We start from the raw sequence: 12,414 nt of genomic DNA, 5'->3' as shown, positions 1-12,414 counted from the left end.
CACCTTCCAGCATGAATGTACAGCATGAATGTACACCTTCCAGCATGAATGTATCGCATGAATGTACACCTTCCAGCATGAATGTACACCTTCCAGCATGAATGTACGGCATAAATGTACACCTTCCAGCATGAATGTACAGCATGAATGTACACCTTCCAGCATGAATGTACAGCATGAGTGTACAACTTCCAGCATGAATGTACGGTATGAATGTACACTTTCCAGCATGAATGTACGGCATGAATGTACACCTTCCAGCATGAATGTACGGCATGAATGTACACTTTCCAGCATGAATGTACGGCATGAATGTACACCTTCCAGCATGAATGTACAGCATGAATGTACACCTTCCAGCATGAATGTACAGCATGAATGTACACCTTCCAGCATGAATGTACGGCATGAATGTACACCTTCCAGCATGAATGTACACCTTCCAGCATGAATGTACGGCATAAATGTACACCTTCCAGCATGAATGTACAGCATGAATGTACACCTTCCAGCATGAATGTACAGCATGAATGTACACCTTCCAGCATGAATGTACGGCATGAATGAACACCTTCCAGCATGAATGTACGACATGAATGTACACCTTCCAGCATGAATGTACAGCATGAATGTACACCTTCCAGCATGAATGTACGGCATGAATGTACACCTTCCAGCATGAATGTACACCTTCCAGCATGAATGTACGGCATAAATGTACACCTTCCAGCATGAATGTACAGCATGAATGTACACCTTCCAGCATGAATGTACGGCATGAATGTACACCTTCCAGCATGAATGTACGACATGAATGTACACCTTCCAGCATGAATGTACAGCATGAATGTACACCTTCCAGCATGAATGTACAGCATGAATGTACACCTTCCAGCATGAATGTATCGCATGAATGTACACCTTCCAGCATGAATGTACACCTTCCAGCATGAATGTACGGCATAAATGTACACCTTCCAGCATGAATGTACAGCATGAATGTACACCTTCCAGCATGAATGTACAGCATGAGTGTACAACTTCCAGCATGAATGTACGGTATGAATGTACACCTTCCAGCATGAATGTACGGCATGAATGTACACCTTCCAGCATGAATGTACAGCATGAATGTACACCTTCCAGCATGAATGTACAGCATGAATGTACACCTTCCAGCATGAATGTACGGCATGAATGTACACCTTCCAGCATGAATGTACACCTTCCAGCATGAATGTACGGCATAAATGTACACCTTCCAGCATGAATGTACAGCATGAATGTACACCTTCCAGCATGAATGTACAGCATGAATGTACACCTTCCAGCATGAATGTACGGCATGAATGTACACCTTCCAGCATGAATGTACGACATGAATGTACACCTTCCAGCATGAATGTACAGCATGAATGTACACCTTCCAGCATGAATGTACACCTTCCAGCATGAATGTACGGCATAAATGTACACCTTCCAGCATGAATGTACAGCATGAATGTACACCTTCCAGCATGAATGTACAGCATGAGTGTACAACTTCCAGCATGAATGTACGGTATGAATGTACACCTTCCAGCATGAATGTATGGCATGAATGTACACCTTCCAGCATGAATGTACACCTTCCAGCATGAATGTACAGCATGAATGTACACCTTCCAGCATAAATGTACAGCATGAATGTACACCTTCCAGCATGAATGTACAGCATGAATGTACACCTTCCAGAATGAATGTACAGCATGAATGTACAGCATGAATGTACACCTTCCAGCATAAATGTACAGCATGAATGCACACCTTCCAGCATGAATGTACACCTTCCAGCATGAATGTACAGCATGAACGTACACATTCCAGCATGAATGCACACCTTCCAGCATGAATGTACACCTTCCAGCATGAATGTACAGCATGAATGTACACCTTCCAGCATGAATGTACAGCATGAATGTACACCTTCCAGCATGAATGTACCTTCCAGCATGAATGTACACCTTCCAGCATGAATGTACACCTTCCAGCATGAATGTACCTTCCAGCATGAATGTACAGCATGAATGTACACCTTCCAGCATGAATGTACACCTTCCAGCATGAATGTACAGCATGAATGTACCTTCCAGCATGAATGTACAGCATGAATGTACCTTCCAGCATGAATGTACAGCATGAATGTACCTTCCAGCATGAATGTACACCTTCCAGCATGAATGTACCTTCCAGCATGAATGTACAGCATGAATGTACACCTTCCAGCATGAATGTACACCTTCCAGCATAAATGTACTGCATGAATGTACACCTTCCAGCATGAGTGTACAGTAGGCTACCCCTCATCATCATGGTCTAACCTTTGTGGTTCTCATCATTCAGCTGGCCTGCCTATGAGGCTGTCAGGCAGACAGGGGAGGTTGAGTTGAGCTGGTCAGGTTCCGAAGACAACTGTTGCCCCCAGGATTAGGACAAGCAGTGGAGGGTGAATCCAGCTCCACACTGGAACATAGGGTCCTTAATCATGACACATGCTTCTGTAATTACTCCTCTATAACAACCATCATTACAATACAACTATGCATCATGGCCGGAAGGGATGCTCTCAACAAAACAAGCCGCAAAAGGAAAGAGCTGGTGATGGACCCTACCCCAAAGCTCAAGATAACAATACTGTCCAATTTAACAACTCAAACAGGTTGTTTACCCCCCATTGCCAAGTACTATTAGAAATCCTGATCTAATGCCAAATGCTCTCCCAATGCCAAGGTACTGTAAGCCAGCTGCTGCTTTGACAAAACGTTGACCAAGTATATGTTCCCTATAACCTGGAGGGCAAACGGTGAAACAAGACAACTATGTAGAAATGTAGAAAACAGCATAACAAGAAACTGCATTTCTAATAGCTGCCGATGAATGGAAAACCAACACTTGTTGTACAATATTATCAATGAAAAGGGCAGGGGCATAAAGTCGTATTCTAATCTGTGACAAAAGCAGCAGGCACTGTGTGGCAGTCAACAGCCACGGGCGACTGATGTTGTGCCTCTGATAGTGTCCGAGAGGTAGGATTGGGAATTGCCAGGGACCTCACGATACGATATTATCGCGATAGTTAGTATTATGTATTACGTTTCTCATAATTCTCACAATTCTATATGTATTGCAATTCCATACTGTGACTTTTTTGCGATTCGATGTTCCAAACATATTGCTTATCATATATCTGCTGCAGAGGGACAAGAGAGACCCATGAGAAAATGAGTTTTGATCAGTCATGAAAACAAATACTGGAGTTTTGGTTCAGGTACAGCCGACTAGCGCAAAATTAATATTGCAATATTGTCACAAATAATATCATATTCTGCGGTAACATGGACTCTTAACAACGCAATGAAACTTTATTGCTCCTTGCTGAAACAAGCAAGGTGTTGTAGCAAATGAATCTTTGGTTGCCTAGGCAACCCCCCTCTCTGCAGCACCAGCATATGCAGTCAGGAGCGAAGGAGAGGAGAAAATGTGTCTTTAAAATGAGTCATTAAAAGAAATTGAATGGTTAAATGTGTCAACAAAAAAAATCTAATGGTTATAACAGTGACCACGATCATTTGGCTGACCAATAACTATCATCCAAACTTCCATGACCGTCACTGCCCTAGTCACTGTGTTGTTTTGTGTGTAGACAGAACACTGTGTTAGTGTGCATGTGTAACGTCATGTTTTTAGTCCCCTAGGGCCAAGCATCTCTCAGAGGCCTGGATCTGTCTGCTCCACTCACCATCAAAGGGGAAGCTGAGGTTGGCTGCAGCAGTCCTCTCCTACGCCTCTGAGAGAGGCTCTGCTCTGCTGGTTACCCAGAATATCAAACAGTGCATACTCTGGTCTCACTGGATCCTTCATCCAAACATTCCTCCTAGATCCTCCATCCATATCCATGTGGCTCGTCCATCCAAGATTAATTGAAACATCCCATGTTTCCAGTTTGGTCTTGTGCTCAATCTGAGATCATCATCATCATCTTGCATTGTGAAATATTTCCTTGTGGATGATTTGGCCAGCCTCACCAGATGCACACCTCAGATGCACGGAAACGCACAGCCAGCCGGCCAGTCAGTCAGTCAGCCAGCTGCACATACAGGTTTGAGTAAATGCGGATGCCTACTGGGCTTTAAGGATAAAAGACAAACATGATTCTTGGCTTGATCCAACTACTTAGCCCACAACACATCAAATATACAGTTATGAAGCTGGATTGGTAACACAGACATAAAATAGGATATAAAACCTTACTTAACACACATTGAAATAGAAGTTTCACTGTACATGCTAAGAGCTCCAAGGTGCCAAGCAGCTTATCTGGGAGGGAGCCCACCCATAAACAGCTTAAGTAACATATGCTATTCAAACACCAGCTGAACTAAAGATAGCAGTCCAGCAACTAAGTATAGGCTAGTAAGTGTGTTGTAATGTTCTGTACATGTGCCAATTCTTCTCAAAGCAGGTTGTAATGGAGGACCCCTAGGTGAAAGCTCACTGCAGGTATGTCCATGCTGTTCACTATGAAGAAAGAGCACAGGCAATTGCTCCTGATATCAGTGTGTTTACAAACAAACACAGCTTCATTAGATAATGCTGATAAGTGATCTGATCTGAATGAACACTACCCTATGATTACCTGGCAACTGAGACTGAAACACTGCTCCTGCAGCAAAAACCTCCACTAACATCATTAGCTGGGGTCGACACCATCATATGACATGATCCAGCAGAAATACAAGCATAGACCTAGGCCTGCATGATTGGCTGTAGGGTTGTTGTCATAATCACCACTCATAAGACTGTGCAGACAGTCACAGCAGGAACTAAAATGGACCATGGAGAGGCATAGCTAACGTCTGTGTCTGCCTCTGCCAAAATTATACCTTGAGATATTACTTCTTGGAAGTCAAAGTTACCATTCATAGAGAGTAGGCTAACCAGCATCAAGAAGTGCAGCGCTGATATCCTCACTACCATACCGCTGATATCCTCACTACCATACCGCTGATATTTCTAACCACAAACCTCGAAATGGAGATATTAGTCCAACAGCATTATGAATCAGATGATAGGTTATGTGTTGGCTGTCTCTGACATGCCTTTTCCGACCTTGTCTCTCCAACTTCCGTCTTCACATCCTATGTTTTTTTCTTCTACTAATGAGCAACAGAGCAATTGCATTACATCATCACGCAGAAAGGTTTCCAGTCCATTCGCTCTTCCATTTGTTTGGTCTCTGAGGAATACCCAGGTTGCCCGCATCGGATGAAGAGCTACGTTCACTTCTCCATGCCCTTCTGCGTTAAGAACATCTGTGCCTCACATTCTGTATCAGCTAAGCCTATTCAGGTTCACCAAACAAGGGTGTGTGCAGCGCAAAGGTTATTGAAAAAGCTTGCCATACACCTAAATTAGCCGAGGCTGGGCTGTATAAACAGGCTGGTCACAAGAAAGAGACGTTGATTTCTGACGTTTGAAAAGGTCCCGAGGACATCTATATATGCCTTTGTCGGCGCTCACAAAAAACAACAATGCAGCACTGGGCTTGAAGTCGCGAGCCATGTAACCACGCAGAATTCATGGGTCTAAAATCAACGTTCATCCAATTACGGCAAATTCCAAAGTTTATATCAGGTTGCTATTAAAACCATCAACAGACGTGGAAAATAGTCAATAGGCCAGGTCTACTTTCAAGTTTAGGGAGCATTACGATTAAGTAAAGTCAACAGGATTTGAGAATATTCCAGCCAAAATGTATATTCAAATGGCTTATATATCAAGATGAACAACAACATTGCTTGTTGACATGATAAGCAAAGGTTTATTGCCTATTAGCATCTCCTTCTCGTGCTACTTTAGGATCTCAGGGGGGGTAACAGTGTTCTGCTCCTGGGAGGAATGAAACCAAACACAATCACAACAACAGATGGCCAGGAGATAAGCCTTAACCAAAATAGCCTTTTATCACAGCTGATAAAGAAGACATGGTATTACCAGGTAGGCTACATCCTCTATCTACGCCACCATGATGATGACACCGCAGCATTACCAGGCACAGCAGCCTCCATCACAGCTGGAGCTCGAGGACCGCAACTCGTCACCATATCAGGTGACATCACAGAGATGAGTCACACACAGCGTGTAGGCTAGCAGTTGAGTGAGCATCACCACTAAAACCTTCAGTAACGATTTAGTATGTTCATGAAGCATTCTTTACACACCTAGCTACATGTATGCACATCTTAAACATCATGTTATGTGAGATGCAATCACAGATGTCCAACCTAAGTAGACTACTTATTGAAGCATAGTCCTATGTTTTATGATAACACAACACAATAGTGGCCTTGTTTTGTAATCAAGTAGGGAAACACTTGGTTTCCTGCACCTGTGCACCACCATTAGACTGGGAAGGCTATTTGTATACTAACTTGGACAGATTTCATCCCACTAAATACCCAATTTACGGTTATGGAAAAACCACTGTAGGATATTTTATGGCAAACTGATTTTGTTCATGACTTAGGGGCAGTAGGTTGTCTAGCGGTTAGAGGAGAGCCAGCAACCGGAGGGTGGCCAATTAGAATCCTGGATCCAATGGGAAAAGTTCTGTCACGACTTCCGCCGAAGTTGGCTCCCCTCCCCTACCGATTTTATTTTCTATACTGGACACCCTGTGGTTTTGGGTTGTCTGGTATAGTGTCCTGCGCCCTGTATTGTATTGGGCTTATCAGTTTGGTGTGCAATAGTAAAGCACTTTACTCCGTTACTCTCTCTCTGCGTCTGATTCCTGCACACACACCTAGTCCCGCGTGACAAGTTGGGGGGGCAGTGAGCTGGCAACTGGAGGGTTGCTGGTATCAAATCCTAGATACCATTGCCTCCTTGAACAAGGCACATAACCCCTCACAACAGCTCCCTGTGTGGCAGCCCCCTGCACACACAAAAAAATTTGGGTTCCTCAATGGTTCTTTGGGAAGAGTGATGGTTCTACGTGAGACCATCTTAATCCAAAGAACGCTGCTGTGTTACGCTATTACATGTTATATATGACTGTGTTTTGTGAAAGACTCACGGTATGGCCTTGTGTCAATTGAGAACAATTGACTAAGTCAGTAGTTGTCAATTCTCTCCTCCCCCAGCCATTCCAGAGCTAACAAACCTGATTCAACTTGTTAATAAACAAATATAAAACCTATGGAATTTTAACAAAACCCTGTATGGTTCTACAAAAAAATCCAATAGGATTAGTGATTTTTCCAATAGGATTGTTGTAGTCCTATAGGATTTTGTGTCACCTGTATCAAAATCCTACTGGAATTCTATTGGACCACATTTTTCCTTTTGGAAATCAAAAGTAATACATTTGGATCTCATAGGTATTTTATTAGTATTTTTCTTAATTGAACCCATTAAATGGGTGTTATCCTATATAATTCCAATACAAGAATCCAATAGAAAAATTGGTCCAATAGGATAGGTTCCGAAATCTGATAGGATTATTCTATTGGATTATTGTATTGGAATTCTACAGGATAACACCCATAAGACAAAATCCAATAGCATAGAATCCCATTGGATCCAATAGGACTGGTTCCAAAATCTTACAGGATTTTTCTATTGGACTATTTTATTGGAATCCTATAACATGAAAGGATTTGTTATTATTATTATTTATTTATTTTACCCCCTTTTCTCCCCAATTTCGTGGTATCCAATTGTTTTAGTAGCTACAATCTAAGGAATTTTTGACTAGGGTATAGAACCATTCTCCATAGAGCCATAATAAAGGGTGCTACATTGAAACTTTTTTAAATGGTTCTTAATAGAACCTTAGGATAGAACCTTTATAGCACCATACAGGTTCCATGAAGAACCTTATAAGCATGTATCTTTATAGAACCTTCAAAAAAGGTTACCTATAGCACATAAATGGGTTCCGCTATGGTTGCAAGCCCAATAACCCTAATTTGGCACTATATATAACCAGTTTCTAGTGTGCATATTTCCAAAAATCTGTATATGTATGTAGACATCCAGACATTTGTTTTTACATTACAGCCTTATTCTAAAATTAAACATTGTCCTCATCATTCTACACATAACACCCCATAATGACAATGCGAAAATACATTTTTTGCAAATTTATTACAAATAAAAACAGATACCTTATTTACGTAAGTATTCAGAGCCGTTGTTATGAGATTCGAAATTAAGCTCAGGTGCATTCTGTTTCAATTGATCAACCTTGAGATGTTTCTACAACTTGATTGGAGTCCACCAATCAATTGAATGGATATGATTTGGAAAGGCACAAGCCTGTCTATATAAGGTCCCACAGTTGACAGTGCATGTCAGAGCAAAAACCAATTCATGAGGAATTGTCCGTAGAGCGCCGAGACAGGATTGAGTCGAGGCACAGATCTGCGGAAGGCTACCAAAAAATGTCTGCAGCATTGAAGGTCCCCAAGAAGACAGTGGCCGCCATCATTCTTAAATGGAAGAATTTTGGAACCACCAAGACTCTTCCTAGAGCTGGTCGCCTGGCCAAACTGAGCAATCGGGGGAGAAGGGCCTTGGTCAGGGAGGTGACCAAGAACCCGATGGTCACTCTAACAGAGCTCCAGAGTTCCTCCGTGGAGATGGGATAACCTTCCAGAAGGACAACGATCTCTGCAGCACTCCACCAATCAGGCCTCTATGGTAGAGTGGCGAGACAGAAGGCACTCCTCAGTAGAAGGCACATGACAGCCCGCTTGGAGTTTGCCAAACGGCACCTAAAGGATTCTAAGACCATGAGAAACAAGATTCTCTGGTCTGATGAAACCAAGATTGAACTCTTTGGCTTGAATGCCAAGCGTCACGTCTAGAGGAAACCTGGAATCATCCCAACGGTGAAGCATGGTGGTGGCAGCATCATGCTGTGGGGATGTGTTTCAGCGGCAGGGACTGGGAGACTAGTCAGGATCGAGGGAAAGATGAATGGAGCAAAATACAGAAAGATCTTTAATGAAAACCTGCTCCAGACCGCTCAGGACCTCAGACTGGGGCGAAGGTTCACCTTCCAAAAGGACAATGCCAAGACAACACAGGAGTGGCTTCGGGACAAGTGTCTGAATGTCTTTGAGTGTAGAGGTTGACCGATTAATCGGAATGGCCGATTAATTAGGTCCGGTTTCAAGTTTTTTTAGGCACCGATATGCCCGTTTTTCTTTTAAAAAACAATACCGATACCGAATATTTAACATTTTAGCGGCCTTTTAAGCATTCTAGTACAGTTAAATATTTGACACACACACACATGGGCACAGCGGTCTAATGCACTGCATCTCAGTGCAAGAGGCGTCACTACGTCCCTGGTTTGAATCCAGGTTGTATCACATTCGGCCGTGATTGGGAGTCCCATAGGGCAGCGCACAATTGGCCCAGTGTCATCCGGGCCGTCATTGTAAATAAGAAATTGTTCTTAACTGACTTGCCTAGTAAAATAAAGGTCACACACACCACACTGACCAAAAAGTTATTTTGTTGGCATTTACGTACAGTGGGGAGAACAAGTATTTGATACACTGCCGATTTTGCAGGTTTTCCTACTTACAAAGCATGTAGATGTCTGTAATTTTTATAAAACCAAATGCATGCTTTTCAACCGTTCGCTGCCTGCACCCGCACGCCTGACCAGCATCACCACCCTGGATGGTTCCGACCTTGAATATGTGGACATCTATAAGTACCTAGGTGTCTGGCTAGACTGTAAACTCTCCTTTCAGACTCATATCAAACATCTCCAATCGAAAATCAAATCAAGAGTCTGCTTTCTATTCCGCAACAAAGCCTCCTTCACTCACGCCACCAAACTTACCCTAGTAAAACTGACTATCCTACCGATCCTCGACTTTGGCGATGTCATCTACAAAATTGCTTCCAACACTCTACTCAGCAAACTGGATGCAGTTTATCACAGTGCCATCCGTTTTGTCACTAAAGCACCTTATACCACCCACCACTGCGACTTGTATGCTCTAGTCGGCTGGCCCTCGCTACATATTCGTCGCCAGACCCACTGGCTCCAGGTCATCTACAAGTCCATGCTAGGTAAAGCTCCGCCTTATCTCAGTTCACTGGTCACGATGGCAACACCCATCCGTAGCACGCGCTCCAGTAGGTGTATCTCACTGATCATCCCTAAAGCCAACACCTCATTTGGCCGCCTTTCGTTCCAGTTCTCTGCTGCCTGTGACTGGAACGAATTGCAAAAATCGCTGAAGTTGGAGACTTTTATCTCCCTCACCAACTTCAAACATCTGCTATCTGAGCAGCTAACCGATCGCTGCAGCTGTACATAGTCTATCGGTAAATAGCCCACCCATTTTTACCTACCTCATCCCCATACTGTTTTTATTTATTTACTTTTCTGCTCTTTTGCACACCAATATCTCTACCTGTACATGACCATCTGATCATTTATCACTCCAGTGTTAATCTGCAAAATTGTAATTATTTGCCTACCTCCTCATGCCTTTTGCACACAATGTATATAGACTCCCCTTTTTTTTCCTGTGTTATTGACTTGTTAATTGTTTACTCCATGTGTAACTCTGTGTTGTCTGTTCACACTGCTATGCTTTATCTTGGCCAGGTCGCAGTTGCAAATGAGAATTTGTTCTCAACTAGCCTACCTGGTTAAATAAAGGTGAAATAAAATAAAATAAAAGATAGGTACACTTCAACTGTGAGACGGAATCTAAAACAAAAATCTAGAAAATCACATTGTATGATTTTTAAGTAATTGATTTGCAGCAATCAATGTCACAGGAAGGCCAAAAGGATCATCAAGGACATCAACCACCTGAGCCACGACCTATTCACCCCTCTATCATCCTGAAGGCGAGGTCAGTACAGGTGCATCAACGCTGAGACCGTGAGACTAAAAAACAGCTTCTATCTCAAGGCCATCCGACTGTTAAATAGCCATGAGTCGCATGGGTGGCATGCCTCTCCCCAACAGAGCAGATAATTCCCCTCCAAATTCCCTTCCCTGTGATTATATGGCTGGACCACCTAGGTGTGGACCTGGACCATAGTAAAATGGACGCTAACAAAATTGCAAGCGAGTGAAAGTAGCTGCACTTGTGAAAGTAGCTCAATCTCAATTTCAGAAACATTGTTAGCTAAATTTCAGGTTGCTGGCAAACAGTCATGATGTTTGGGTGAGATGACCAGGAGGAGTTAGTAGCAACAAACGCATTGATGTACGCAAGCAAGCACTGTTTTGCAAGCAATCCATTCAATAGACAAATCCATACTGTATTCTATATTAATGCAATTGCTGGTGATATAGCAACAAAAGATAAACCCTAATGTAATGAGAGCAACTTAAACGTATCACAGGTGTTTGCCAATGGTCGTAACATAATTTAAATGCATTGCCTTGATGGAATAAGCAGGTTTTCTGATGGGTATCTTGGCTAGGTAGGTGAGGTTAGCTAGCTAACACTTGTGAAAATTATATTTGCCCTCAGAATATGATAAAAACAAATATCTATATATCAAATATAGTAATGCATTATTAACTAAGCAAAGGTTTACTCGTGTACACCTTGGCAGAATATGTTAACAACATGGCAGCAGCTAACCAGCCAATTTACATGAAAAGACCATCCCACTGAAAAACGTTTAATTGGACAATCTTACATCCATCCACCTGATACAAAGGAGGGACATCTGATGTCGAAGGAGGGACATGTACACAGTCCTTCAATGGATGCAGATTGTCATGGACGCACAGTCCACCTTTCCTGATTCGAGTATTTTATCAAATCTCTGGCCTGAATAGAAGTAATTACGAAAAACTGTAAAATTAGCTTAACTATCTTACCTGTAGAGCCCACGAGAAGCAAGGCTAGGATGATATCCTTTGCGTGGAGCATCGCAACTCCTTGATTAGACCACGCAAATGTCTTAATGAAGAATGTTGTGGTTGTTCTTGATATTTTGATATTGTTCTTGATATTTTCAAAAATATTACATTCCCATATTGCTAGATATTTATTTTTCGTATGGCAAATTGGTTGATTATCGATGTAGCAGCGGCAGAAGATCAGCGCCAGCACACTGTTCAAAGAATGAGTGACAAGCCACTGCCTCCATAGACACGTGAATTAATCCGCCCAATCGGAATCACAAGGATTTGCTGTAAAATAGTGCGCTATGCGCAGTAGTCGGTGGTCTTCCTACCTTTTTTATTCAAAATAGGTCAAACATAAACTATAGGGCTATTCGTATACGCCTACCATTATTCAACATTTTGACAGACGTATGCAAAATACACATTTAAAATCAAACTACAGAGCTGTGAGATGATACCAACACAGG

The 12,414-nt window shown here is 42.4% G+C and overlaps 1 protein-coding gene across 14 annotated transcripts in view; it reads right to left on the bottom strand.

Moving 5' to 3' along the window:
• LOC109909150 (neural cell adhesion molecule 1) overlaps positions 1-12,174 on the bottom strand; it is a 110,025-nt gene extending 97,851 nt beyond the window's left edge. For all 14 annotated transcript variants that reach the window (XM_031795686.1, XM_031795690.1, XM_020508104.2 and 11 more), the window contains exon 1: positions 11,918-12,174. In XM_031795686.1, coding sequence (XP_031651546.1) covers positions 11,918-11,969 — 52 coding nt within the window. In that variant the 5' untranslated portion in view covers positions 11,970-12,174. The remainder of the gene's footprint in view (positions 1-11,917) is intronic.
• Between the last annotated feature and the right edge of the window lie 240 nt (positions 12,175-12,414).

This window comes from Oncorhynchus kisutch, linkage group LG18 (assembly GCF_002021735.2).
Source record: "Oncorhynchus kisutch isolate 150728-3 linkage group LG18, Okis_V2, whole genome shotgun sequence".
NCBI lineage: Eukaryota > Metazoa > Chordata > Actinopteri > Salmoniformes > Salmonidae > Oncorhynchus > Oncorhynchus kisutch.
The sequence above is the reverse complement of the archived record's forward strand: the minus strand, read 5'-3'. Positions and strand labels throughout refer to the sequence as shown.